Consider the following 27,226-nt stretch of genomic DNA (forward strand, 5'->3'; position numbering starts at 1 on the left):
CCTTACTTGAACAGGTCGACTCTCTCCACCACCTCTTTTTTCCGGACGCAACAGCTGGCCGTTGTAGCCGTTCGAGTCATGGCCTCGACGGCACCAACAGAATCTGGAGTAACTCTTCGAACCGAGAGCGGACCCCGAGTTCTTAAAAGAAAGCGGAATGGGGTAGGTGCTCTGTCCCTTGGGCTCTGTTGTCACAAGAGCAGCCTAGACACTATTTGGCATGCTGACAGCGCAACAGCGTGCCTGCGATCGATGCCATCGAAATGCGTGCAGGGTAGGTAGATAATTCTTCCCGCAAAAGCTGAAGCGAGTAGTTTGTTCACAGTTAGCCCCCAAGTGCTCCCCGGGAATCGAAGGAACGGTTTGTGCGAGATGCGAGGAACAAAAGCTCGAGTGCACATACAGTCGTCCAGTGAAACGACGGGGGGTATGTGGGTTCCTGGCCTGATATAGCAGTGGTTGTGCTCAAGGCTATAGTTTTCGTCTTTTTCCCCCTCCTGCTGACCTGACACATGGACCACAGCCGCCACCAGCACGTCTCAAGAAACAACAAGCCGTGGCGACGGATTCACATAGCCCGGATACGCCAATTCTTGCCAGCTACACCCCCCAGGATGGTACTGAGCCTGCAGTAGAGGTGAGAGTGGACTCGGTCCCAGGAGGCAAGCTGCCGACACCCCATCACGTTGAGCCATCCGCTCCATCCATCGCCTCCATCCACGACGACGATTCCAGCATTGCCTCTGGTCCTCCAGCTCACGCCGTATTGTATTCTGCCGTCGAGACTTTTTTGAAGCCGGACACCATCTACTGTTTGATTCAATTCTTTCACCGAACAATATATCCAATGTGAGTACTGGACTGCACCTTGCCTTGCAGGGCTGGATTCAATTTATCTCCCTGGCCCACGAGCAAGCTACTGAAGAACAAACAAGACGCCCATACTTTCATTGGCCCACCTTTGAGGCCCAAGTTCGCGGGCAAGAATATCGGTCGGACTGGGGTATATATGTGGTCACCATGGCGGTTTGCGCCCTCGCGGCCGGACGCGTGCATGGGTGTCTCGCCGTCTCTACCGACCTGACTCTGACCGGCTTCGAAGCCAGGGAGCTGTCTCTTCGGTGCTACGCTGCCGCCGTCGGTGCAATACCTCTGGATGTCACCATCATCGATGATTACTGTCAGGCCATGAAAGCCAGCGCCCTCTTGGCTTCAGCCTGCTTGCAGAATGGAGATATGGCGAAGCTCGTGGCACACATGACCAATTATTTCTGCCTGTCTACCATCCACAAGTTCGATCGGGAGGCCTTTTGGCCAAACGACCTGAATGAGATTCAGCGACAAGAACGCCGCAGACTAGTACGTAGCTTCTGAAATCCTCACCTCTTCTCCTTGCAGGGATTCGTGCTTCAGGGAGCTGCCGCAGGTCGATTATCTTTAGGCTAACGGAGACCACAAATTCTCAAGTTCTGGTGCGTTTATCAACAAGAACGATATCTCTCAATCAACTTTGACCTACCGACGCTGCAGGCCGAGGGAAAGGCGACCGTTCTTTACCCGGCAGAAGTTGTGGACGATGAGGACATCACGGCCACGGGGCTGCAGCTAAGGCCGGACCAGGTCTCCTTCCTCCGCGGGTGGAACTTCTGCACGGATATGTATCGACTCCAGGAGAACATGGATCGAGCTCGCAGTATGAGAAAAGAGCCCACGACCGAGAGGCCTGAGTCGGTAACGAACGCCTTCTTAGCGCGGATAGAGCCACCGAAGGGCTTTCTTTCTGAAAGCCTCCAGTTCATCTCTAAGATGCATAGTGAGCTGCCACCCCGCCTGAGAGCCATTGAGAATATTACCGGAGATCTCCAGGCTGATCGATGTCGACTTGTGGGTAGGTCTCCCCTCCCTTTTCCCTGGCTGGTTCCGGGTCACGCAAAGCTCAACGTTGACCAGGAGTGTGATACAGCGTCTAACATCATCCTTACCACGCAAAACCTGAAGATGTACCTCGTCGGTAGAGAACCACCCAACCTGCAATTGCGGTGTTCCATCGCGAGTGAACTCTTAGACGAGCTCAGTGCTGCCCCCCTCGAGTTCTTTCAAAGCCTCAGTATGGGTTCCGTAAGTCATTGCCCAGCCTCTAGGAGTGCCCCAGCTACTGACCCGCGGCACGCAGCTGCATCACCTCGCTCAGGTCGGGCAGTTGCTCGGGGATGCTATCCAACCACCCATTTCTGCGTGGAGATATCTGGAAGTGAGAAATATCCTGCTTATTCTCGTAGAATTCCTCGAGAAGATTGAGTCCACTCGCCATTCGCCGTCCTGTCTCTCATCTAAGCTTCACCGTCAAATACGGGAAATCGATCGATTGATGCATGAATCTCTCAAGTCAAGTCAGGGCCCCGGTCTTCTTTCGATGGGGTGGAGCCTGCTATTGGGCCACCGCGCCAAAGACGAGGCTAGAAACAATGCTCCAACTCCGGTAACGCAACCCATGCTCAGCCCTTACACATGCGGCTCATGGCTAACAAGGGGAATCCTTACTCATCTGGTTCTCAAGGAGCATTATCCCGACTTATCCTCTCACTTGCTGAGGAGAACCGCGCCATATCCACCGTCTGCCTCGCCAACCCTATCACAGATCGGTCGTCTTTTGCAAGGTGCCGACTACACGTTGCCTCTTCATGATCTGTTCCCTGCTCAGGCCCGGCCTGTCGTCACCGAGCCTGCCTTCGTGCCCCAGGGCCAAACGGCAGATAATGGTGTCGGTAGGGCACCACAACCTTCACCACTCAGTCTCACCGACACAAATCTCCTCTTCCCGTTTACCCAACCCGATCCCCTGCCGGCGGGGTTATTTGATGGCTGGCCGCCCATAGTGACATAGAAGGAAGGACCATACTCTCTAAGACTACAGAGTTATCTCTCTCTCTCCCAGCACAGCACCGGTATTTTATGCAGGATATACAGTCTGATATGTACATGTCCGTGAGCTCAATCTCTAGCTGTCAAGTGTACCTGAATTGGACCATGTGAATCACAGTTTCTGGCGCATTCTTGTCGGCCAATCAGATGCTCTCTTGAATATCGGAGCACGTCCAGATCTCCAGTCAGATATGTCGCGAGAACCAAGTCCCATGTGACAACTTCAGTCAATAGTAGGCTCCCTGTTCGCCACCGATGGGTAAACACATAGACAAGCCTCCCGCACGCGGAAGTTGGCTGGACCGAAGTCGGGTCAATTCCCCGGTTCCACTCGAGGTGTTTATCAGACCTTCTGTTAAACCGTTTTGCTCTTGTTTTCTCTTTTTTTTTTTTTTTTTTTTTTTTGTGTTTCCTTGTTTTGCCCATATTCTTTATGCGACGCTTGGTACTTTGTACTTTCTGCCGGCTGTGACATGTAGGCAAGCATGACGGCAGACCAATCCGCGGCCATATGGAGACTCTGGGTGGCGTGAGGCTGCGCAATTGACGTAGTCAGGGCAGAAGATAAAAGAAGCCACAACGAACTGGCTCCTTTATACCAAATCATAATTTCATGCCCAAGAATCAAATATCCAATATTTCGGTCAAAATCGAATCCAATCTCCCACCATCTGCTCATTCTGTTCAAGTCAAGATGACCACTACAACGACCACGGCTGCAGCTACCACTGATCGGACTCTGAAGATGGGCCTCAACGCCTCTGCTAATGTGAGTCTTTTCTGCCTCGTGAACCAAGAATGGACGGCCATTTACGCACAGAGAGAGCCGCATTTACCATCTTCAATCTACCCAACCGCTGGAGGTTTACCAAAGTAGCTAACCGAGTGATGGAACCGGGGCTAGTCTCCGGAGTGGTTGCAGCATCTCCAGACGAGAGGATGGACCGTCGTTCGCGAGGCCATTCCGCGGGCCAAAGCTCTTGGGTATGCCGAGAAGGGCTATGAATGGCTTGAAAGCTGGAATCTGGGGTTCAACCGCCATGATCCCACCACCCGGAAAGCCACCAATCTGCCCTGGAATCTTCGTGGTGGTCTTTACAACAGGTACCTACCCTTGGCGTTGATCCTCATTCTTGACCTTTTTGCTCCCCCCTCTTTCTTTCCCTCTCGTTGGCCACCGCCCCCTTGCTCTTACACCGTTTCTAAACTGAATGAACGTTTGCAAAATTATCGTCACCTGACAAGTCTGCATTCAAAAAAGATACGGAATCGGGCATGAACAGTTCGTTTGGGACTTGAAGTCGGAGCCCGGCCTGATCGATAAGTTTGCCCAGGTCTGGGGTACTGACCAACTCCTGGTCTCTTTTGGTACGTGTCTACAGGTGGAGAATGCACTGATACTCACAACTCGCATAGATGGTATGAACCTGTCGATGCCCGAGAGTGAACGCCCGAAAACGGATCCGATCTTCGCCCCGTGGTCTCACGTGGATCAGTCGGCGTATAACGCTGAGTTCGACTGCGTGCAAGGGATCCTCAACCTGCTGCCTAACGGTCCTGAAGATGGCGGGCTGATGGTTCTGGACGGATCCAGTGCCTATTACACTGAGCTCTGGGAGCGATTCGAGCACAAGAAGCCGGAGAATGGGTGGAACGCCTGGGCCTTTCAGCTGGTCGATGAGGATATGTGTAGCTGGCTAGAGTCAAAGGGATGTAAATGGGTCAAGGTCTGCGCTCAGCCAGGGGATCTTCTTCTGTGGGATTCGGTAAGGCACATATTCCACAACCCACCCGTCCGCATCCCAACATGCAACGGTGAAAGACAATGCTGATTCTAGGGGCGAAATCTATTACCAGCGCACCATTCACTACGGCGCTCCCCCCTCATCGACTAATGATCGCTTCGCCGCCTGTAAGAGAGCTGTCCTTGTCCTTCGCTTTCCGTTTTAGTGTGCTTCTCCTTCCCACCGGCATCTGCCCCCTTGCCTTCGTTCCCCCCATCTGGAGTCCCCTCCCGGACTAGTTTCCCAGCCCCCTCCATCGGTTCCGAGCTTTCTGTGGCGAAAGTACTAATGACCAGGTGAAGATGTCTGTTACAAGCCCGCGAGTGTCGTGGCAGATGAAGTCAAACAGCAGCGACTGGAGGCGTTTGCATCTCGCGCGAATATTACCCATGACCCGGCCAACTTCCGCGTCAAGGAGCGTCTTCCACCACGCGACCACCCATCATACGATGTGGCGATTCGACGTCCTTTGCAGAATCCAGTGCTTACCAAGCGAGCCCGGCAGCTGATTGGACTAGATCCATACTAGAACGGGCACAACTGGGAGGGGCTCGAGGGATCGGGGGGCGACAGTCGGATCTAGCCACAAACTCGGAACTGAGATGGCTCCGCTTGTTAGTTATATTATGAAATATTTGACGATGGGCCATTGAGCTTGTCAGTGCTGTATCTAGCTCTGCGACTGGTCTCTTCATTGGTTTTGTGTGTTCAGGAATACATAACTTTGAGTTGCTATCTCATAGGGTGCAAAGTCCAGGACGGTGTGGATCCATGTCTCCGATCACCGAACTACGGGGTTTCCGGGTATTCACCCCACACTCCAATTTGTAAGGGCTATTTTACAGTAGCGTAGATTTACGGTTAAACCTGGGGACCCCCCATGTTTTGCCATTGGAGGTTGCTTGTTCGGGACTTGTGCGGGGGAAAGGGGGCCGGGAAGTGCCGGGCTTCGGAGCCCTATACATATGTAGAGCGAACCCTTGGTGACGGCCCTTATTCATCCTCATTCAAGCCAGCCACCACAATCTTCTCAGACTCCGCTTCTCTGTGCTCCTACCAAAAATGCTCGAACGATTCCTACGTGCCAAGGAAGATCGGCCTACGCCGCCGGAAGTGGTGAGTGTTTTGCCTCCTTGTTCGCTGGATGTACAGCCCTTGGTGAGAAAGCCCATGGTTACTAACATCTGGCTTGTCGGACCTTAGTACAATCTCAGGCTATACTTCACGGTGATGGCCATCTCCATGAGTCTCCTGGTATTCGGATACGACACCTCTTTCATTGGCACGACGCTGGAAATCCCCAGCTTCACGCATGACTTCGGGCTGGACGGCATGTCGGCGGCGGAGAAAAGCGCGACGACGGGCAACCTCACCAGTGTCTTCTCCGTCGGGGCGTTTTTCGGCAGCGTGCTGATGTTCTTCATCTTCGAGGTCTTCGGTCGACGGGTCAGCCTGTTGATCGCCGACGTGGTGGCCATCGTGGGGGCGGTGCTGTGCACGGCAGCGAATGGCCATCTCGGCGTCCTCTATACAGGCCGCGTGCTCTGCGGGTTTGGGGTTGGAGGCTTCGTCTCAGTCGTCCCCATCTATATCTCCGAACTGTCGCCCCCCGCGGTCCGGGGCCGGATGACCGGCTTGTTCGAGGCCTTCTACCAGATGGGCTCCCTGGTGGGATTCTGGATAAACTTCGGGATTAAGCGCCACATCGACACGAGCCACTCCCTCGCCTGGCGTATCCCCATGGCGATGCAGCTGATCCCCGTTGGCCTCGTTGCTCTGTGTTTCCCCGTCCTCCAGGAATCCCCGACCTGGCTCTTAAAGCAAGGCCGCCTCGTTGAAGCCACTAAGGCGTTCGCATATCTGCGTCAGCTCCCGGTTGACCACCACTACATTCTGGAAGATGTGGCCTTTGTCCAGGCCCAGCTGGCGGTCGAGCAGACACTGACAACCGCCACGGCGACTGTCGCCGACACAGCAGCAACAGCAGAAAACAGACGGCACGTGCACCAGCCCGGACATGTCCGACTCTTGACCCATCTGCGGGGCGCCTGGCGGGAGGGGCGGATGAAGGGGATGCGCAATCGGTTCGGACTGGTGATTATGATGACAACCTTCCAGGCGTGGGGCGGTGCGGTGGCCGTGAACTATTACTCGCCGATCATCTTCCGGGCGATCGGGCTGGAGAACACAACACTCTGGACCGGGGTGTACGGGGTGATCAAGTCGGTGTCGGCGATCATCTACTTTCTGTGCTTCATCGAGACGGCGGGGCGGAAGTGGCCGTGGGTGATCTCGTGCGTGGGCTGCGCGTGCTGCATGTACTACCTGGGCGCCTACGTCGAGCTGGTCAACGCCCACGGCCTGGTCAACGCCGCCGCGGCGCGCGCCGCCGCCGCCGCCATCATGATCTACGGCTTCATGTGGTCCTTCGGCGCCAACGGCCTGCCGCTCATCATCGCCGCCGAGATCTTCCCCCCGAGCCTGCGCAGCGTGAGTGGGCCCTTCGCCGGCGTCTTCATCTGGCTGTGGTCCTTTACCGTGACCAAGGTCAACCCCTACATGTTCACCGGCATGGGCCCCGGCGGCTGCGGCGTCTACCTGTTTTTCGGAAGCATGTTGTTTTGTTCTGCCTGCTTCGCCGTCTTCTTCATCCCCGAGACCAAGGGCCTGCGTATCGACCAGATGGACCGGCTTTTCGGCGCGGTCGATGGCCAGAGCCACGACTATTACCAAGAGGCGGAGGCGGTGATCGAGACGGAGAAGAAGTGCGGGGAGGTCCAGATGCTGGAGAATGTGGTGTAAGCCGTTTGGTCAAGGGAAGTCGCGTCTGATATCTTGAGCCTTGCGATTGTCCACGGGATAGTCCGGTTGTATAAATTGGTGGGGGCGCCACTGCGTCGGGTGGATGCTTCCCTTGCATTCCCTTTTTTTATGAATCTTGACTCAGGTCATCTATACTACATTGGTTGTTGGTTGTTGTCATAGGGGTCATTATGAGCCGTGGAGCCCAGCATGTCGCACATGCGGATTGAAAGCTAAGAACTATGAGCGACAATTCTTGTACCGTTGCGGACCACATCGAGTGGGCATTTCCCTGAGTAGAATACAGGGAGATTTATGTACGAATTTAAATCCCCAATGCTAATTCATATTTGAGATGGAGACTTCAAGACATCTGAGTGAGAATGGTTAGAGGGCTTAAATGTCTGAGGCACCAATAGGGCCAGATGCTTGGTGGGAGTATAAATCTCTGCATTTCCGCGGACACGAACAAACTGATTATATTCATTATCCATATGACAGTCGCAGCCTGACACTCCGCAGCCTGAAACTTTGCAGCCTGAACTCTGACTGCACCTCAGCTTCACACAACTGCCATTGTGATTGGCCCGAGCGTCTATCGATCAGACGTTGGCCTTACGGTGGCCTGAGGGTCCAGGCAGCAGTAAAGCTAGTCCCGAATGGGCTTAGCGGATGCGAGCCAACCAATGGGGGAGCCTGTTGTTGCTCGTTCCCATGCAGGGATCGGGCTGAATGCAACATCTATATTTGCAACAAAGGATCAAGGCTGCCTGGATGAGCCTCATCCTGGACAAAATCTTGCAGACAGTAAGGTTAGGGTCGTATATATAAGTGGTCATGATTCTGCAGAAGAGAGTAGATAAATAATCCAAGCATCATTGCAGCAATGAGCACAACGACCTCCATCGCAACGGCCACCAGTGCCCTAACTTCCGCAACCTCCACCGAAACATGCTCCCATCCCCAACCTGGCAAGAATGGCTATCTGCCGCCAGAAGCATGCGACGCAATCTTGATGTACGTGCCGTCGTTTGCAGCCGCCGTACTTTTCTGTGTCTTCTTCGGCTTCACCACCATCTGCCACCTCGTCCAAGCGGTTATCTACAAGAAGGTATTCCTCGGCGTGGACCCCTCTCCGCCCCGCAATCCTGCTAACAACTCCCAGAGATACGCTTGGGTAGTGACTATGGGCGCCCTTTGGGAGCTCCTAGCCTTCATCTTCCGCGCCCTCCTCACGCGGAAACAAAACAGCGACATCTACAGCACCTTGTACACGATCTTCTTTTTACTGGCACCGATCTGTGAGCACCGCCTTTTCTACCCAAACCTACCGCTCTCAACCATAGTTCCTCCAGCCATCCAGTCTCTTCCACTAACTGAACACCGCAAAAGGGATCAACGCCTACCTCTACATGACTCTAGGCCGACTCATCCACTTCTTCCTCCCAACCCGCCGCCTGGCCAACCTCACCTCCACGCACTACGCCCGCCTCTTCGTCTGGCTGGACATCGTGGCCTTCCTCGTCCAGCTCGCCGGCGCCTTCATGACCACGGGCGAGGACCAACCGCAGTCCACCACAATGCGAGGCCTGCACATCTACATGGGCGGAATCGGGATGCAGGAGTTCTTTGTGCTGATCTTCACGGGGCTGGCCATCCACCTGCACCGGAAAATGCTGTTGATGGAGCGCGACGGCCTTCTCGACATGGGGCGCGTGCACCGCGCGGCCGGACCGTGCCGACCGACCTGGAAAAAACTGCTGGCCGTGATGTACCTCGCGCTGGCGCTGATCACGGTGCGCATCGTGTTCCGGCTGGCGCAGTACGCGCGCGGCACGGACGTGAACAACCCCGTGTTGACGCATGAGTGGTACGAGTATGTGTTCGATGCGGTGCCCATGTTCGTGGCGCTGGTGGGGTTGAATGTCGTGCATCCGGGCCAGGTGCTGAGGGGGGAAGGGTCGGAGTTCCCGCGGTTGAGTCGGAAGGAGAAGAAGGCTTTGAAGCGGGAGAAGAAGGAGCGCAAGCGGGAGGAAAGGATGAGACGGAAGCTTGGGGACGGGGAGTCGTTTGAGGAGTTGGGGGTGCTGGAGGGGGGACATGCTGGCATGCGGAATTAGGGCTGGGTCTGCTTTGTATGGCTTATGTTGTTCAGACTGTGTTCATGCTGTTATATATCATCTAAGCGTTGCTAGCCGCGGATTCCGGATAAGCTCACGATCCTTCAGTCTTGGGCAGTAATAGCTCGTCTTAACATTGGGCCTTAAGGTTGTGATGAATCGGCCACCGGTGGTTAATATATTATGGTTTGACAGTAGATCACCGGAAGACCAGTGAGCAGCACTGCTGGGGTGCGCTGTGGAGCCAATCCTCTTGGCCCAAGCGCACTGAAGTTAGGCAGTGAGTGAAACTGTCTCAGTTGCCTAGGATCTGGACTACAGCATGGACATGTACAGCTACAGGAATCTAGGCTATCCCCTCGCCGATCCTTGGGTACCGTTTCCGCGCCAAGCATTGGCATTGGCGACCATGAACGCTCCTACGGACATGAAATGGAAACGCAATGTCTTCCCCGAGCATATCTAACAAGCATCACTTCTATCACCACGTTTCCACCCAGACAAAGGCCCCAAATGCCCGACGACCTCTGTCCATGGGAGGCGCCGATCCTCCTCGCCGCCGCGAGCGGACATACCGCCGAACTCAAAGAATACCTGGAAAACGGCGACGAGGTGGATGCGCGTGACGCGGAGTACGGACGGAGCTGCCTGGCGTGGGCCGTGGTAAATGGCCATGTAGATGCGGTGCGACTGCTCCTACAACACAGCGCCGATCCCGACGCCCCCGATGTGGGCGGTCGAACGCCCTTGTTGCACGCCATTGCCACCAGAGAGGAGGATACTGTCAGGCTGCTGCTGGACGTGGGCGCCCGGGTCGACCAGGCGGATTTTCAGGGGCGATCGCCGCTGATCGCGGCGGCGCAGCGGGGCTGCTCGGAGTCGCTGGTCACAATGCTGCTGCAGGCCGGAGCGGATCCGGACGCGCGGGACTGGCGCTATGGCGGGACGGCGGTGTCCTGGGCGGCCAGACGGGGCTACGAGGGGATCGTCCGGGTCTTACTGGAGCGTAATGCCGCAGTGGATGTGGGAGATGAATGCCAGCGGACACCGATAGCGTGGGCGGCACGGAAAGGACATGCGGACATTGTCAAACTGCTGTTGGAGAGGGATGCGTGCCTGGACGTCCAAGACAGCGACGGTCAGACGCCGTTCGAGGCGGCGTTTGAGGCTGGCCATGATGGTCTGGTTCAGCTCCTTCGAGGAAAGTCGATCAAAGAGATCCATGATGAATTGGCTGCACGTCCTCCTGCTGCGAAGCTGGCCGACCTGCGCACATTTTTTAAGACCGTCACCCCTGGGTTTGATCTCAACGATCCCCGAGACGGCGAGGTCTTGATCTGGGCCATCCGAAACGAGCGCGAGGAGGATGCAATTTTGCTGATTGAGCAGGGAGCGGATGTGAATCACCAGGATGAGAATGGTATGACTGCGCTCGCGTGGGCCGCAAGCCATGGCCAGGTGGGGGTTGTAGAAGCCCTAATCGAGGCGGGTGCTGACTCGGATCCCGTGGATGGAGATGGATGGACTCCGCTCATGCTGGCTGCTGAGAAAGACCATTCCGAGGTGGTGCGCATCCTGCTGGGCAAGAACGTCAACGTCAACAGAAAGAATGAGGAGGACATGACGGCCCTACTCTGTGCATCGTGTGAAACGGTTGTGGCCCTTCTTTTAGATGCAGGGGCCGATCCAAATGACGCCGACCTAAACGGACGGACGCCAATCAGCTATGCTGCCGAGAGAGGCGATGAATCATCGGTGATGCTGTTGTTGGAGAGGGGTGCCATGATCGACGATGGCCAGGAGTCGTCGCCGCTAATGGAAGCCATCAGCCAGCATGACATGGCATTTGTCAAGCTGCTCCTTGAAAAGGGCGCGGATCCATACTCGGATGAGTATAGCTGCTGCGAGTATCCTCCACTACGACATGCGGCAGATCATGGCCAAGTGGAAATCGCACGGTTGCTCTTGGAGAAAGATGCTGTATCCGCCGAAACCAAGAAAGATCATATACTCCGAGCAATTGATTCAGCCTGTGAGGCAGGGCATGACTATATGGTCGAATTGCTGATGAGTCAGTATCCCTTTGGGTGCACTGACGATGAGGATTTGCGTCAAGAGCTCCAGGGGGTCACCGACGAGGTCGCTGAGCGATATGGGTATGACCTACTGGCCGATATGATTCCTGCGAGGGTGAATAGACTGCATATGGGAAGTTTTAATGCGCAATGAGCTAGTGCTTGGGTGAAGAGTGTCTGCGTTCTGGGCTCTGGGGCCAATGTCTCTTATAAGGGGCATGTGGGCGATGTGGTGATAGTAAAGCTTCTTCTCGGGGTAAAGGCATATGCTGCCGTATCAGCTTTGACGCACAATATAGGCTAGCAGTTGTTTGGTCCATTGAACCATTGAAGCTTGTTTCCCGTCATCGAACTGTAGCTGACGACCATTAATGACTAGGTATTCATCGTGCCGTAGAGATTGAGCTAGCGACCATATGTTAGCTTACAAAGTGATGATCTGATATAGCCTTGGCCTGGCTTCCTCAGTTTGAGGAAAGTACGGAGGTACTATTGAATTGACTTCGTTTGAGATAAGGCAGGTCTATTCTTTCCTTGGGTCAAAATCCTAGTCTGCGTCAAGCTGTATACTAGATCATGAGCCCCTCCAGTGGGTTTTCGCATTGATCAACAGCCGACACACAAAATGGAGTGAGTATACAGACCGTCTCTCACCCGACAGCCGGGGTTCGATTTCCTGTGTTGGAGATCCTTATTTCTTGGGCTCGGGCATAAATCGGAACCAAAAAGCCCAATCCTCGGCATGCCGATCCTCTCCCAATCAGGCTGCTCCGGTCGCTGCAGTGGTCTAATGCAGCAACATGCAATTCACTACGACCATGTGAATTACTTCATCTTGAGGTATATCTACAGAGTTACACCAGTAGGGCAACAGCATTAGATACATCTAAAGACCTCCGATTAACGCTCCCTCAAACAACCTATCCCACGGCTCAGCATGTCAGAGACTAGACGTAATTGTTAGAAGTTGTCGCGGCACGAAACATCGCCCCACCGGGAGAGAACTCTGCCCCGGACAATCCCCCGATCCATGGCTATCTGCCACAATAGACTCTGGTCTGACCACGGGCGTGCGAACCGTGGAACAGATCCTTACAAAAGGCTGGAGAAACCCCGGGTTGGCGATCGATTGCGTGCCTCTCTCTTTGTCTGCTCCCGGGGGAAGCCGGGATCGCTGTGCTGTGACATCATGCGCGTCGTGGATTTGCACCTCAGAAAAAAAGTCTTGAGGGGTGAGACTAGCGGCGGCTTGGGCTTTTATTTAGCCTTTTTTTTCTCTTCTCGGATCCTTGTGTCGCATAGTGCGGTTTAGGATTGTATAGGCTTCGGCCAGGATTAATTTTACGAGGGATTGAAGGATCATAAGACACGGGACAGTAGACAAGAAGTAAAATTCTAGAGGGGTATCATCGACATTAAATTTGATGCTAGCGAAGGTTGGTGTGTTCATAAAGTGAAGGAGTGGATGTGGACACTCGGAGTGACAGTGTCCACCAACTGGCGGTGGTCCTGGGCGGAAATGACCGGTTGAGCACAGGCACAGTACGCACAAGACCCCAGATACCAGCATAGGAAATTGCTGTTGTTTCAATCGTTTGCGCGGCACAAGATGGATTAAGGGCTGACTCATCGCGGCCACCCGTGGTTCGACACCGTTTCCGACGAGGACAACTGCGGATGGTCGTCCACGTCCTGCTCGATGACGGTGTGCACCGCGATGCCCTGCAATTCCACGTCCGAGCTATTACGACTGGCGCTGGCGGCGACATTCGCCCCCTTGGACAGCTGCGACCCATGCAGGTCGTTAATCTGCAGGAACCCGTCGTGGTGGGTGTTGCTCGTCTGGTAGCCGTACAGCTTCGTGCCGGAGGAAGGGTGCGACCGGCCCTTCGACACCCCGGACTTGACCTTGCCCAGGAAGCCCTGCAGCAGGGGCTTCAGCAGCGGCAGGCAGCCGCAGATGATCGCGATGTCGAGTTCCAGGCATGTCCAGAGGGATTCTTTGGCACTCGACGCTGTGGGGTGGTTAGAGTCTTTCGAGGTCGGGCAACTAGGGCAAGGAGGCCGCTGGCTTACAGGCGAGATCGGTGGTGATGAACTTGCGGAACTCAATCAGTCGCATCAAGCTGAAGATGCAGACCCTAAGCACGATCAGTTGGGGGTGGTTCCGTCGCTAATTGCAAGTAAACTCACAATCCACCCAGAGAAAAAACCATGGTCAAGGCGATCTTCTGTCGTATGGTGATCTGAAGCCCCCAGACCACCGGTGCCGGAAGAAGCAGAATGATCACATCCTCCACAAGAGCAATCGAGCCCATTGCCTGGAAGAAGGCCCGCTGGCCCGCCATGCAGTGGCCGTTCAAGGTTTTGTCGTAGTAGTACTGGACAGGAATGCACTGGAAGATATTTACGAGCAGGGCGGTGACGGCCCAGCAGGCGATGAAAATGATCAACCCGTTAGAGACGAGGGTGTACGTGCGCAGGGTGCCGAGCAGGCGTCGCAGAAACACGATGATGCTGATCTTGATGAACGCGGCGGACGGCGCCCAGAATTTCTGAATCATCCATGATCCCTGTGGGTGCAACCGTTAGAAGAAGAGTCAATGGTAATCGCTGAAGACTGGCTTATGCACATACAAACTGAATCCGATGACGCTCCTTGGGTGGGAGGGACGAGACCGGGATTCCAACCCCGTTGAACGCAGCTGCCAAATCCACCGTATCAGCATTGCTTTTCCAAGACTCCCTCAGGACACAGGCAAGGCGAACTCACTATCCACCACGAAGGCAGTCGCGCAGTAAGACAGAATCAAACCCACGCCCATCAGCCAATCCTCCAACTTCAAGCCAGCGGTGGTATACCGCCGCGAGTACAGGCGCAGGGCATAGGTGATAGTTGCGAAGGCAGCTCCCACGATCGGGACGATAGTCAACGCATTTTTCCAGTATCTATTCTCTTCCCAAGTCATCCTGCGTTGCCAAACTGTGCGAGTCAGCCCTTTGAGATCATGGACGACAACGGGGCAAAGCACAGCTCCATGTAAGGAAAATCGTGGGAAACTTTTGGCGGAGGGGAAGTTTAAAGTGAATCGGCCTGTTCCCCTTTGAGGATCGCTCGGTGACCTTAATTAATATTCTTAGATTGTTGGAAATTTAGAATTATGCTGGCGTCGCCACCAAACCTTAAAGGACAGGTTTGAGTCTTCGGTTTCTGGCACAGAAGCTGAATCTCCGACCGGAGGAAGACAGGGAGGGAGCGGAGGGGAGTGGAAAATCCACGCTCATTTGTCATGGGTTTCCTCGGACCACGCACCGCTCGCAAGGGAGGGTCCGAATGGGCTCTCTAATCCTCGACTATTGAATTTCTTTCCATGGCTGTCGCTGCGTTAAGCTTGTGAGAGTACCTCCAGGGCGGAGTTTAGAATTTTCTGTCTTTTCTACGAGACCTGAACCGTGTTTTAAGGTGATCGATCAAGCCGTGCTGCCATGGAGCTCTGGCTTTCCCCAGTCTCGTTTAGTTCTGCAGTGCTGATCCGCACGATTCTTCCATCCCCAGGAACGTGAGTCTTATAGAGTCTGGGGATGCTTAAGATCGTCATGCAGCATCGTAGTCTAGAAGGGGTGGAATGATCGCGTGGCAGTCGTGGCTAGACAGGGATGCCGTGCCTTTCAGGGGGGAGGAAGCGCATTTTCCCTGCAGGAACTAGATATCGCACCAGGGCGACAAGTGGGAAGCTGTGTGCGTGGGATGATCTATCTGAGACACCGGTTGGTTGGCAGGATTTCCACTTGACTGCAAAGGCATGCAAGTCCGAGGCTATAGAGGGAGTCTATATCAGTCGATTGCGGAGACTTTGGCTTCGGAGGACGGCCGAGCCCTAAAGACAGTTAAGCGTGGTGGCGCCCAACGAAGCCCACGCCACGAATCATCGTTCGAAACCTTAAACAAACCCGCTGGAGACGACAGGCAAGGCTAGAAGTCGGTGGAGGTCACTGTGGGTCATCGTCCTGGGTGGTGGTGCCTCCCTGTTTCTCTCTTCTCACGGCCTCTTGCTCCCTCAGTAACGGCAGTAGTCAGTAGCCTAGCCTCGAACACAGTCGGAGGTCGAATTCTATCGCATCCCTCCCAGTCCCCAGTATTCCTCCACTTCTTGAGTCGTGCAATTCAATAGCCTGCGCCATCCTACGCGATCGAGAGAGACACTGACCAGCCAGACCTCGTGCGGAACGTGCCGCTACCCGACTTTCATTTTTGCCTTGGATTTCTTCCATTGCAGTTGGTCCCTTTCTGAGAAATAAATTGACGCGGGATCGTCGGGGGGATTGCCCAATTTTTTTCTTCCTCAACCCAAGCCATTCCCCATCTCCATTCTCGATTGTCTCATTCTCGCGTGGCAGAGAACAAAAAAAAAAAAGATGGCGTCTTCGGGGAACAAGATGTCGTATGCCGCATTGGCGGTCCAATTCTTGGGCCTGGCCTCTGCGAGCTGCAGCAACTGCAGCCTGAGTGCGCTGAACACGACAGTCGGAGGTCGTGTCCAGCCTCTCACGCCCTTCTCCCTCCCCTGTTTCTCCAGCTACAATGGCCACCCCGTCACCCCCAACGATGCCGCCTGTGCCACCATCCAGGCCAACTACAGCGACCCCTACCTGCGCACCAACACCCCCAATGGGTACATGAACTACCAGGATGAGATGTGCTCGTCCAACCCTCAGGATCAGTGCGTGCTGGACAGCAGCGATCCCACCGACCCGCTGGCCTTCAATGGCACCGACTGCCGCCAGGGCAACATGCCCTCCTACTACCTCGAGGTTCACGATGCCACCGACGTGAGCGCCGCCCTCGAGTACTCGCGCTGCTCCGGGGTGCGCGTGGTCATCAAGAACAGCGGCCACGACTACCTGGGCCGTAGCAGTGGCAAGGGCACTCTGCAGCTGTGGACCCGTAACCTGCAGGACATGAGCTACCACGCGAGCTTCGTCCCCAAGGGCTGCCCCGCCAACTCCACCACCACCTACAACGCCATCACTGCCGGTGCCGGTGTCAACTTCGACGAGGCCTACGCCTTCGCCCATGACCACAACGTCACCATCCTGGGCGGCTACTCCCCCACGGTCGGCCTGTCCGGCGGCTGGGTGCAGATGGGCGGCCACTCCGTGCTCTCCCCCGTTTACGGTCTGGGTGTCGACCGCGTCGTGCAGTACAAGGTCGTGACCCCCGACGGCAACCTGCGCATCGCCAACGAGTGCCAGAACCAGGACCTCTTCTGGGCTCTCCGCGGTGGTGGCGGTGGTACGTTCGGTGTGGTGCTCGAGAGCACCCACCGCGTGGAGCCGCGCTTCGGGTTTACGGCGGCCATTGTCAAATTCACCAGCAACTCCACCAACGTGCTCCCCTGGATGGACATCATCGTTAACAACACCCTGCGCTGGGCTGAGGAAGGTTGGGGTGGCCACATCACCGGCAGCACCTTGATCAACGTCTCTCCCCTGATGACTGTCGCGCAGGCCAAGCGGTCCCTCGCCTCGGTCATCGCCTACGCCAAGGCCCAGGGTGGTTCCGCCGTGGTTGAGCACTTCGCTTCGTGGTACGACTTCTACTCGAAGTACGTGACCTCGGAGGCCGTTAGCGTGGGCGTCACCCATTTCGCCGGCAGCCGTCTGGTGCCGCGCGCCGTGTTCGAGACGGCCGAGGGTCGCGAGAACCTGATGGACTTCTTCAAGCTGATCCAGCAGAACGGCCAGACCCCCTACATCCCCGTGGTCGGTCCGGTTCTGTACAACTACACCGAGGGATCGACCAGTGCAACCCCGGCCTGGCGCCAGGCCGTGTGGGAGCTGGGCTCCGGCAGCGCCTGGGCGTGGAACAGCACCCTCGCAACCCGGGAGGCCAAGATCGCCACCCTGCAGAACATGACGGCCACCCTGGAACGCATCACCCCGGGCAGCGGGGCCTACAGCAACGAGGCCAACCCGTTCACCGAGGACTGGCGCGAGGCCTGGTGGGGTACCGAGAACTACGACAAGCTGCTGGCCATCAAGCACAAGTACGACCCCTCGGGGCTGTTGAGCTGCTGGAAGTGCATTGGCTGGCAGGAGAGCCAGGCCAACAGCACCTGCTTTGCTGCTTTTCAGTGAGCATTCCCGAAACGGAGGCTCAAGTATAGACGGAGATGGATTGTGTTGTTAGATGCTGTTTTCGGTCGCCAGTATTCCCCCCACTCCCCGAGTGCAGGCGCAGGTCACTCTTTCGCAGCGCGCATAGAATATGTGTAATACCGAATAGACGTAATGTTTGTTAATGAGTTCAGGACATGTCGATAGTGTGAATAATGAGATGGTCTAAAGCTTCAACTTTCGAACTCATTTGCTCTGTACTCCTGAATAAATGCATGAAACATGCATAAAACACTTGTGCGTGGCCATAGTATCCGTAGAGTGGCGCTATTGGAGGGCCAGTGCCGCCTAGCACAGAATCAGTTAGCCGGTGGGCGGTGGAGCGTCGACTGGTTTGTCATTTTTGCAGCCGCTGTCATCAGAAGCGTAAAGATCGGCGTGGCTCAGCGTTTCCATGGAACCAGATTGAACCAGATTGAACCAGATTGGACCGGACGATGCGTGCTAGATCCGGCCTAGCGTCGAGTAAAAGGGTCCGATCCGGCTCCGGTCGGCTTTGCGGTGTGGCTCTTCTGGGTAATTTCTTCGAAGCTTCAAGGCTCTAGGCTGAGACTTTACTTTGTGCAGCTGTGCTACACATGATCCTTGTTTGTTATTTACCATTGCAATTTGAAGTGTCTATGTTGATCAAATATTGTTTAATTGTACTGACGGATCGACATTAGTGTAAAGGCAATGGTTGCTTAGATCATGGATTACTCTCAGGTGCCTTCTTTGTGTGAATGTGCTCTTTTGCGGGTCGCTATTTATAAATGCAGGCGCAACGGCCATGTCATGCTTAACCCTAGAAGACGTTGACATCTATCAACTCATTTATATATCTTAACATCAACATCCAATTGGGAAGAGGCCACACCCATCCACGTATATCGGACTAGAATAATTATCTGAGGATGGTCAGAGTGTGATTGAACAATTCTTGCCTGGATCGATATGGTTGGATTGGCATCAGTTCGGAATGGACTCTGTTTCTTTTTGTCCTTTGAAGTGTACAGTAGGGACTGTACTTGGTACACCAGATCTATATGCTTGCTTATAGAACTCAACCCTAAGTTCTACAGTATAAACGTTTCCGGGGGAGAACCCCCGGACCCCCCTTTCTTTTCAGCTTCCCAGTAGAACTCAGCCCCAAGGCATATGTAAACATCCCCGCGCTTAATCCAACGTGGTTACCAGCAGGCTGGGCATGGCAGCGGGAGTGGTGGAATTACCCTTTGCCAAGCCTCGGCATTGCCGTGAATAAATCAAAATTATACTACGAAGGGTATCTCTCCGGTGGGAGATATCGACCATGGAGATCATCGCGAATGACTCCCCGTGGGGGCGAAGCTTGGCAACCACAATGCCTGTCTATATAACCAGTTGCAATGGGCATGAACAATCAAAAGGAAATCATAGCTGCAGACTACAACCCACCACAATGCAGCTTCACTCGATTATCACCCGCCTGTTGACAGCCCTGCTTGGGTTGTGGGCCCTCCTGCCCACAGCTGGGGCCTTTACGAACCCGATTCGTAACCCCGGGGGCTCCGACCCCTTCCTGGTGTACACCGGGGGATACTACTATCTGATGACCACCACCTGGACGGATCTCGAGATCAGCCGGGCCACCACCATCGACGGCCTCAAGACCGCCGAAAAGAAGGTCGTCTACTCCACCTCCACTGCCGGCCGCTGCTGCAACGTCTGGGCGCCGGAGGTCCACTACCTGGGTGGCAAGTGGTACATCTACTACACCGCCGGGGAGACGACCGACCTGGACGGCCAGCGTCTCCACGTCCTCACGGGTAAGCAGCCTACCACCCCTCCCTTGAAACTCCAACTAACGGTGATATCAGGCGGCTCCACTCCGTGGGACGAATACACCTACACCGGCCAGCTGACGACCGAATGGTCCATAGACGCGACCGTCCTCCGCACCAACGCCTATGGCAACTACCTAGTCTTCTCCTGCTTCCACGGCGTGACCTACCAGTCGCTCTGCATCCAGAAACTAGGCGACGACTACGTCAGCCTTACCGGCAGCATCAGCGTCATCTCTGAGCCGACCGAGAGCTTCGAGACCCACGGCACCCCCGTCAACGAGGGGCCCGCCGCCCTCTACATCTCCGGCACCACCTACCTCGCCTACTCGGCCTCGTACTGCTGGACCCCGTACTACTGCGTCGCCCTGCTGACCTGGGACGGCACGACCGACCCCACCTCCCGCAGCGCCTGGACCAAGGGTGATAGCTGCGCGCTGTCCTCGGCCAACGGCAACTACGGTACCGGCCACAACAGCTTCTTCCAGAGCCCCGATGCCACGGAGACGTGGATTGCGTACCACGCGTCGAATAGCAGTGCCGGAGCATGCGATGATACGCGGTATACGATGGTGCAGCCGTTGGGTGTGAGTGGGGGCAAGCCTGTGTTCGAGACGCCGGCGGCGTTTAGCACCGTGTTCAGTGAGCCGAGTGAGTAGGTGTGGTGGGAGGGGTTGCTCTCGAGGTGATATGTATAGTTGCTGGGCTTTGAGGGGTGGTGTCTGAGAGCAGCTGGCTGGATGTGAAATGCGATTTACGTTTGATGCTCGCCCCTTGTGCACATTTATATACCAAATTCATGCACTGTAGATTTTCCAGCGAAGTTTTAGTAAGCCGTGGTATATTATTCTAATCCTTCTGGGTGATAATGTCATGCTCTGCCATAGACCACATTACCATCAGGAGCCAACCCTAATTCAACTCAACCTGACAAGTGCACTCAATTATAAAGCGGATATGAACCTGCACCTTGCTATTAGAATTTGTTCACCTCCTCCGCAATCCCTCATCAACTGTCCCCTCTTTCTCCCCCTCTGTTCTCCCCTTCTTGACCAAAACTCCAGCAACATACGGCATGACCCCCTCCCCAAAATACCTTCGCAGCTCGACCCTCTCCCACCCGCCATCCTCCGCGGCAGCACCCCTCAGCGCCCCCTCCGTATCCCTCGTCAAACAACAATCCCCCACAAACCACCGCCATCCCAGCCACTCATACCACCCCTGCGCGACCCTAGCCACGACGGACCCCGTCCGTTCCTCTTTCCCCTCCCGTTTCCCACCCAAGAACCCTTGAAGTCCCGCATTAACCACATGCTCCACAACAATCACCCTCCCACCCGGCTTCAGCAGCGAATACAGCCCGCGCACGGTGCCCGCCAAATCCGGCACCGAGCACAGCACCCGCACGCAGAGGATGGTATCGACCACTGCGACCAAACCCCGCTCCTGCAACACCGGCACTAGCTGATCCGGCGCAGCACTACACCCGAGAATCGTATACTTCTCGCTGACGCCTTCCGCCTCGGCGCGGGCGCGTAGCGTCGCGTGCAGATGATGGCAGGGTTCGACCCCGTAGAGGGCGGTGATGGCCGGCGACCGGAGGTGGGGCATCTGCGTGCCCGTGCCGGGGCCGAGGTCAAGGGTGATGCCGCGCGCTGTGGCGAGGAGGGGCGGGATGAGGTCGGCGGAGCCTTGGATTTCTGTTGGCTCTGCTGGTTGGTCTTGGGTTGGTTGTTGTTGTTGTTGTTGTTGTTGTTGTTGTTGTTGTTGTTGTTGTTGTTGTTGCTGCTGCTGCTGCCCTTGCTCTTCATTGGTGGTGGGTTGGGTGGATTGGGGTGGTGCTATCCTTATGCTTAATATTGTATACATGAGGAATGTAGGGAATGAGGGAAGAGTACCGCTAAACGCAACCCAGAAGCGCCCGAAGGCTTCGTCACGCAGGCGCTGGGTTTCAAGGAGAGGGGCGAGGATGCGGCCTTCCAGTATGGCCTCCAGGCATACCATCAGGTAGCCTAGTGTCATCAGGTTAGTAAGGTTTATCAACCAGGCGACGGCGCAGGCGTACTTTTTACGGCCATGGACAGGATTTGGCCGGGCTCGAGGAGGGATGCGAGCCATTGTCGGGTTGTTGGGCTGGTCATTTGTGTGAAGCCTGTAGTAGGTAGGATGAGGATGGAGAGAGTCGCGGTGAGAGTAAGTGTAGGTGAAGAGGATTACTGTATTCTTAGCTGACAGTGACACAAAATGTCAGTGGGAGTGGGAGTGGTAACTAAGTAATCAGCGCGGGGAAGTACTCGGAAAATCCAGACATGGAATGGAATCATCTGAACGGCGACCGATAAGAAAAGACAGAGGGAATTGGCCAATCGGGGGGGGGCGGATTGCGCTCGGCCTTTGATCCTTTGCTCCTGGGTCTTGGCATTGAAATCAATCGCCGAGTCAAGATTCCTTTGCAAGACCATGCATGAATGCTGACTTGAGATATTTTATGCTTAATTATGCTTAATTAAAGCCTAATCAATCGAGTCAGATGTGAGTCTACCTATAGGATCTTGTTAAAATGACATCAAGGCTGAGAGGTGAATCGTACGACTCGACGTGTTCGGCGTCTGGTCGGTCTTTGACATTCTGATCGCCCCGCCTTATCGTCGCGCCTTACCAGAACCGAGTGGGGGGGTTTGCTGCTATTTAATGCATCGTCCTCCTCTACAGGCCTCACCATCACCAATATCATATCAGTCTTGCATCTCACCAATCTGCATCATGACGCGCGAAGCTATTCCTGCGAGCGTCGACTATTTCGACCTGGGCACTCATGCGCGCACCGTTACCACCGCCAGCGAAGATGCGCGTGTCTGGTTCAACCGCGGTCTCGTCTGGGTCTACTCTTTCCACCACGGTGAAGCTGTCCACTGCTTCGAACAAGCCATCCAGCATGATCCGTCTTTTGCCATGGGCTATTGGGGTCTTGCCTACGCTGTCGGACCCAACTACAACAAGGCATGGGAACGCTTCGATCGGAAAGACCTGCACATCTGCGTCCAGCGCGGCCACGAAGCATCCCAAAAGGCCCTGGAGCTGTCCAGCAACGCCACTCCCCTCGAGCAGGGCCTCTGCAAGGCAATTGTTGAGCGGTTTCCTCGCGACACTCCCTTGAGCCCAGAAGACTACGGCACCGTCAACTGCGCCTACGCCGACGCGATGAAGCCGGTGTACGAACAATTCGGCGCCGACCTCGACATCGCCACCCTCTACGCCGACGCCCTCATGAATGTCACCCCCTGGGCCCTCTGGGACCTTTTCACTGGCAAGGCCAACCCAAAGGCCCGAACTACGGAAGTTCAGACTGTGCTCGAAACTGCCCTCACACAGACAGGGGCCTACCGCCACCCGGGCCTTCTGCACCTATACATCCACTTCATCGAGATGTCTCCCACCCCCGAGAAAGGCATCTACGCTGCAGACCATCTGCGCGATCTGGTCCCCGACGCTGGACACATGCACCACATGCCCACGCACCTGGACATCCTGATCGGAGACTGGCGCGCCTCGATCCGGTCTAACTACCGCTCCACGCTAGCCGACGACCGCTACGCCGCGAAAGCCGGCCACAACAACTTCTACACCTTCTATCGACTGCACGACTACCACTCTCTGGTCTACGCCGCCATGTTCGCGGGCCAGAAGCGCACCGCCTTGGACGCCGTCACCCGGATGGAAGCCAGCATCCCGGAGTCCCTCCTCTGCACGCAATCCCCGCCGATGGCCGACTGGATCGAGCACTTTGTCGCCATCCGGCTGCACGTAATGGTGCGGTTCGGCATGTGGGAGGCACTCAAGCAGATGCCACTGCCCGAAGACCAAACCCTCTACGCCATCACCACCGCCACCACACACTATGCCCGCGCGCTCGCCCACGCCGCCACCAACGATATCCCCTCCGCCCGGAGCGAACAAGCCCTCTTCCTCGCCGCCCGTGAAAGGGTACCCCCCACCCGCCGGGCGTACAACAGCAAAGCCCTCGACATGCTGGCCGTAGGCATCCCCATGCTGACGGGAGAGATCGAGTACCGCGCGGGCAACTACGAAGTGGCCTTCGCGGCGCTGCAGGAGGCGATCGAGCTCGAGGATAGGCTGCCTTACAGCGAGCCGTGGGCGTGGATGCAGCCCGTGCGCCACGCGTACGCCGCCCTCAAGCTGGAGCAGGACGAGGTCGAGGAGGCGGCCCGCACGTACCGCGCCGATCTGGGGCTCGATGAGTCGCTAATCCGCCCGCGGAGGCATCCCAACAACGTCTGGGCGTTGCATGGGTATCATGAGTGCTTGGTGCGGTTGGGCAAGACGGAAGAGGCGAAGGCGATCGAGCCGGCGAGGAATGTCGCGTTAGCCGGGGCGGATATCCCGATTCGGGCGTCGTGCTTTTGTCGGTTGGAGGTTGTGCAGGATGCGAAATGCTGTGGGGGGCAGAGTTGCTGAGTGCAGCTGTGGGGATGATAGCGGTGTGGAGGATTCGCTGTATGAAATATGTGGATGGATGTTAGTCTCGTGGCTCTTGCATTAGAAAATGAAAGCTGGTAGAGTTTGTTCATGTCACTGCACCGTATTTGCCGCAGCACATCGAGGGGGTTTCCACAGGCTGATGAGCACTACTGCATGGTAGCTTCAGTGTTCTCCTACGGTCGGAGGAGACGGATGATGTGGCTTCGATGATAAGACTGTGGAAGATTACTACAGCTACAATAGAGAAAGACAGGTAAAAGAAGTAAAACCGTGCTCGGGCGGGGTAACTGTCAATTCATCAATGATGCCGAGGGATCCGAATAACGCGACCCGATCTTATCAGATGGGATTCTCATCTGATAATCTTGCCTTTTGTTTTTCGGTTCTCCCGCCAATGACCGCCTGGTTGGAGGCGACTAATGCCGGGATCCACCGCGGAGGGATTGAGTCATGCGTGTGATTGGCTGCCTCACCTAACCTGAAAGCAGTCTCTGCTTCAGTTCCAGTTTAATCCTCAGCTTTCTCTCTTCCGCAATACAAGCGGTCAGCAATCCCTCCAGTCTACCCTGCCTAGCCTATATCTCATGCCACCCCCCTCGTGCACATTCCTATCGATCTCGATTGTTCTCATGTAGTCGCATCAAGCGCTGGCCGCTGCAGCTGTTTTTCATCGCCTCCCCTGAATCTTTCACAGTGAATTTCTGGTTCCGTGGAACGGTCTGCACGCTTCAAAACAACCTGCAGCAACAGTCTCCCACCATGCTCGGGTTCTTGCGGAGCAAGTACCACGAAGCCAGGGAGATTCTCAAAGACATCCGCCGCACGCATCCTGCAGATGTCCCCGCGCCACGAGACGATGGCTACGAGCCCATCCCTGATGGCCCGGATTTGTCCTCCCCCGAGCATACCTCTCATGGAGTCGCGGAGATCGAGGCCCTGGCTTCGGTCTGGTCCACCCGGACCCTGTATACGGGTTACGCACTGTATGTTCCCCGCAGCCCTCATTGACTCCCCTCTAACTCTGTAGGGTCTTCATCATCTTTTTTGTCAACTCTCTGCAGCAGCAAACGACCAGCAGTCTGAGTCCCTATGTCTATTCCGAGTTCACCGACCACTCGCTCATCGCCATGACCAACGTCTTGACGAGCATCATCGGCGGGGTGTCGAAACTGCCGATCGCCAAGTTGATCGACATTCTGGGCCGGCCCGAGGGCTTTGCAGCTATGGTCGCTTTGTGCACCCTGGGTAGGTGCTTGATCACAACGGAGGTTGCTGTATACTGACCATCACCAGGACTGGTCCTGATGGCTGCCTGTCGTAATGTCGAAACCTATGTTGCTGCACAGGTAGATTCATTCACCCCCCATCCCTTCCGTAGGACCATCCTGACCCAAGTCCAGATCATCTACTGGGTCGGCTACAACGGCATGGACTACGTCCTGCACGTCTTCATGTCCGACACCACCGAACTCGTCAACCGGGCCTTCGTCTACGGCATCGCCTCGTTTCCCTACGTGATCACCACCTTCATCGGCCCCGCAGCTGCGCAGTTCCTCTACGAACGCGACGCCCTGTACACCGGATTCGGCATCTTCGCCGTCCTCACGCCTCTCGTCACCGCACCTCTCCTACTCCTCCTCTGGAGCACGCGCAAGAAGGCCCGATCGGCGGGCGTCATCAAGCGGAAGCCGCAAGACCGGACGCGGATGGAGACGATTATTCATTATGTCGTGGAATTCGACCGTACGTTATGCCTCTGAGGATAATGCACAGCACAGTACTAACGAGCACAGCCATCGGAATGCTGCTCATCACCGCCGGCTTCGTCCTGATCCTGCTGCCGTTGACCCTCGCCACCTCCGGAACCAACATGTGGAGCACCTCACTGCTCGACCGGTGGATGGCGCCGGACATCATCGCGATGATCGTTCTGGGGGTTCTGAGCGTGATCGGGTTTCTGTTCTGGGAGCGCTCGGGGGCCCCGGTGTGCTTCGTCCCGTACAGCCGGCTGCGGGACCCGACGCTTCTGGGCGCGTTTCTCCTCGCCTGCGCGATGTTCATGAGCTTCTAGTACGCCTTATTTCCCCCAGTTCTCCCTGTACCTCTTGGATGTACTAATCACCGGTACAGCTGCTGGGACCTCTACTTCTCCTCGTACCTGCAAGTCGTCTTCAACACCAGCATCCGCGACACGGGGTACATCTACAACATCTACAGCATCGGTAGCTGCATCATCTCGATCCCTGTGGGGATGTACGTGCCCTTCAACTCTGATTCCCCAACCCCACCTCCCCTCGTCATGAGATGTTTGCTAACGAAACCAGACTGATCCGCAAAATCAACCGCTTCAAAACCCCCGCCCTAACCGCCCTCCCGCTCTTCATCCTGGGCACCGCCCTGATGATCCCCTTCCGCTCGCCGACGAGCCACATCACCGCCGTGATCGCCTGCGAGATCCTCAAGGCCGTCGCGGGCGGCACGCTGGTCATCTGCCAGGAGATCGCGGGGCTGGCGACGGGCAACCACGAGACGATCGCCGTGTCGTTTGCATTAGTTGGGCTGGGGTCGAAGATCGGGTCCGCGGTTGGGGCGGCCATCTCCGGCGCGATCTGGACGAGCACTGTCCCTGTCTACATCGAGAAGTACCTGCCCGACGAGAAGAAGTATCTGGCGGCGGAGTTGTATGGGTCTATTGCGCGGGTCTTGGAGTTTGCGCCGGGGACGGAGGAGCGGGAGGCTACCGTTAGGGCGTACGGGGTGGCGCAGAAGAGGATGCTGATTGTTGGGCTGGCGGTGTTGCCGGCGGCTGTTTTTGGGGTGACGATGTGGAGGGATATTCGGTTGAGGGGAGTCAGGCAGGTGAGGGGGACAGTTTTGTAGATTCGGGGGATGTAAAGGGGGGTTGTAGGGGGTGTCAGGGTATGAGGTTGAGGTCGTGTATAGACTACATTGCGGTTACGGTTACGACATATTACATGAGCGATGCACAAATTCATGAAGAAAAAGAAACAATTGTTTGAAAGATGTATATTTCGGCTGCCATC

At 55.8% G+C, this 27,226-nt stretch overlaps 10 protein-coding genes across 10 annotated transcripts; 8 read left to right on the top strand and 2 right to left on the bottom strand.

The window, feature by feature from the left end:
- Positions 1–220: 220 nt before the first annotated feature.
- Positions 221–2,371, top strand: BO86DRAFT_426937 (putative C6 transcription factor; the record flags this gene model as incomplete). Its single annotated transcript, XM_025675537.1, has 7 exons — positions 221–274; positions 338–427; positions 692–849; positions 936–1,359; positions 1,468–1,888; positions 1,964–2,118; positions 2,174–2,371. Coding segments are annotated over 7 exons (1,500 nt in total), but the record flags the coding sequence as incomplete, so codon positions are not given.
- Positions 2,372–3,545: 1,174 nt separating this feature from the next.
- BO86DRAFT_388066 (phytanoyl-CoA dioxygenase family protein) lies at positions 3,546–5,313 on the top strand. Its single transcript, XM_025671762.1, has 6 exons — positions 3,546–3,691; positions 3,827–4,026; positions 4,184–4,290; positions 4,339–4,688; positions 4,780–4,834; positions 5,009–5,313. Exons 1-6 carry the CDS (start codon positions 3,617–3,619, stop codon positions 5,233–5,235), a joined length of 1,014 nt encoding a protein of 337 aa, XP_025529060.1. The 5' UTR covers positions 3,546–3,616; the 3' UTR covers positions 5,236–5,313.
- Positions 5,314–5,639: 326 nt separating this feature from the next.
- On the top strand, positions 5,640–7,508 carry BO86DRAFT_426941 (sugar porter family MFS transporter; the record flags this gene model as incomplete). The annotated part of the gene is made up of 3 exons (XM_025675538.1): positions 5,640–5,822; positions 5,910–6,668; positions 6,717–7,508. The coding sequence occupies exons 1-3, from the start codon at positions 5,769–5,771 to the stop codon at positions 7,506–7,508; spliced, it is 1,605 nt and encodes a 534-aa protein (XP_025529061.1). The 5' UTR covers positions 5,640–5,768.
- A 797-nt stretch (positions 7,509–8,305) lies between these two features.
- On the top strand, positions 8,306–9,628 carry BO86DRAFT_426945 (RTA1 domain-containing protein; the record flags this gene model as incomplete). Its single annotated transcript, XM_025675539.1, has 3 exons — positions 8,306–8,619; positions 8,674–8,809; positions 8,901–9,628. The coding sequence occupies exons 1-3, from the start codon at positions 8,395–8,397 to the stop codon at positions 9,626–9,628; spliced, it is 1,089 nt and encodes a 362-aa protein (XP_025529062.1). The 5' UTR covers positions 8,306–8,394.
- Positions 9,629–13,100: 3,472 nt separating this feature from the next.
- BO86DRAFT_388068 (uncharacterized protein) lies at positions 13,101–14,787 on the bottom strand. The gene is made up of 5 exons (XM_025671763.1): positions 14,477–14,787; positions 14,341–14,408; positions 13,897–14,276; positions 13,780–13,844; positions 13,101–13,718 (listed from the first exon to the last, which is right to left on the bottom strand). Exons 1-5 carry the CDS (start codon positions 14,670–14,672, stop codon positions 13,330–13,332), a joined length of 1,098 nt encoding a protein of 365 aa, XP_025529063.1. The 5' UTR covers positions 14,673–14,787; the 3' UTR covers positions 13,101–13,329.
- Positions 14,788–15,783: 996 nt separating this feature from the next.
- On the top strand, positions 15,784–18,027 carry BO86DRAFT_388070 (putative isoamyl alcohol oxidase). The gene has a single exon (XM_025671764.1). It carries the CDS (start codon positions 16,141–16,143, stop codon positions 17,839–17,841), a length of 1,701 nt encoding a protein of 566 aa, XP_025529064.1. The 5' UTR covers positions 15,784–16,140; the 3' UTR covers positions 17,842–18,027.
- A 1,273-nt stretch (positions 18,028–19,300) lies between these two features.
- BO86DRAFT_426973 (glycoside hydrolase family 43 protein) lies at positions 19,301–20,341 on the top strand (the record flags this gene model as incomplete). Its single annotated transcript, XM_025675540.1, has 2 exons — positions 19,301–19,667; positions 19,719–20,341. 2 exons carry the CDS (start codon positions 19,301–19,303, stop codon positions 20,339–20,341), a joined length of 990 nt encoding a protein of 329 aa, XP_025529065.1.
- Positions 20,342–20,669: 328 nt separating this feature from the next.
- Positions 20,670–21,823, bottom strand: BO86DRAFT_378057 (class I SAM-dependent methyltransferase; the record flags this gene model as incomplete). The annotated part of the gene is made up of 2 exons (XM_025670609.1): positions 20,670–21,694; positions 21,748–21,823. 2 exons carry the CDS (start codon positions 21,821–21,823, stop codon positions 20,670–20,672), a joined length of 1,101 nt encoding a protein of 366 aa, XP_025529066.1.
- A 580-nt stretch (positions 21,824–22,403) lies between these two features.
- On the top strand, positions 22,404–24,273 carry BO86DRAFT_388071 (uncharacterized protein). Its single transcript, XM_025671765.1, has one exon. It carries the CDS (start codon positions 22,446–22,448, stop codon positions 24,156–24,158), a length of 1,713 nt encoding a protein of 570 aa, XP_025529067.1. The 5' UTR covers positions 22,404–22,445; the 3' UTR covers positions 24,159–24,273.
- Positions 24,274–24,729: 456 nt separating this feature from the next.
- BO86DRAFT_408722 (putative transporter) lies at positions 24,730–27,062 on the top strand (the record flags this gene model as incomplete). The annotated part of the gene is made up of 7 exons (XM_025674360.1): positions 24,730–25,165; positions 25,210–25,427; positions 25,476–25,528; positions 25,583–25,925; positions 25,976–26,252; positions 26,313–26,435; positions 26,507–27,062. The coding sequence occupies exons 1-7, from the start codon at positions 24,942–24,944 to the stop codon at positions 27,060–27,062; spliced, it is 1,794 nt and encodes a 597-aa protein (XP_025529068.1). The 5' UTR covers positions 24,730–24,941.
- Between the last annotated feature and the right edge of the window lie 164 nt (positions 27,063–27,226).

The sequence above is a fragment of the Aspergillus japonicus genome (genome assembly GCF_003184785.1).
Source record: "Aspergillus japonicus CBS 114.51 unplaced genomic scaffold BO86scaffold_15, whole genome shotgun sequence".
Taxonomy (NCBI): Eukaryota; Fungi; Ascomycota; class Eurotiomycetes; order Eurotiales; family Aspergillaceae; genus Aspergillus; species Aspergillus japonicus.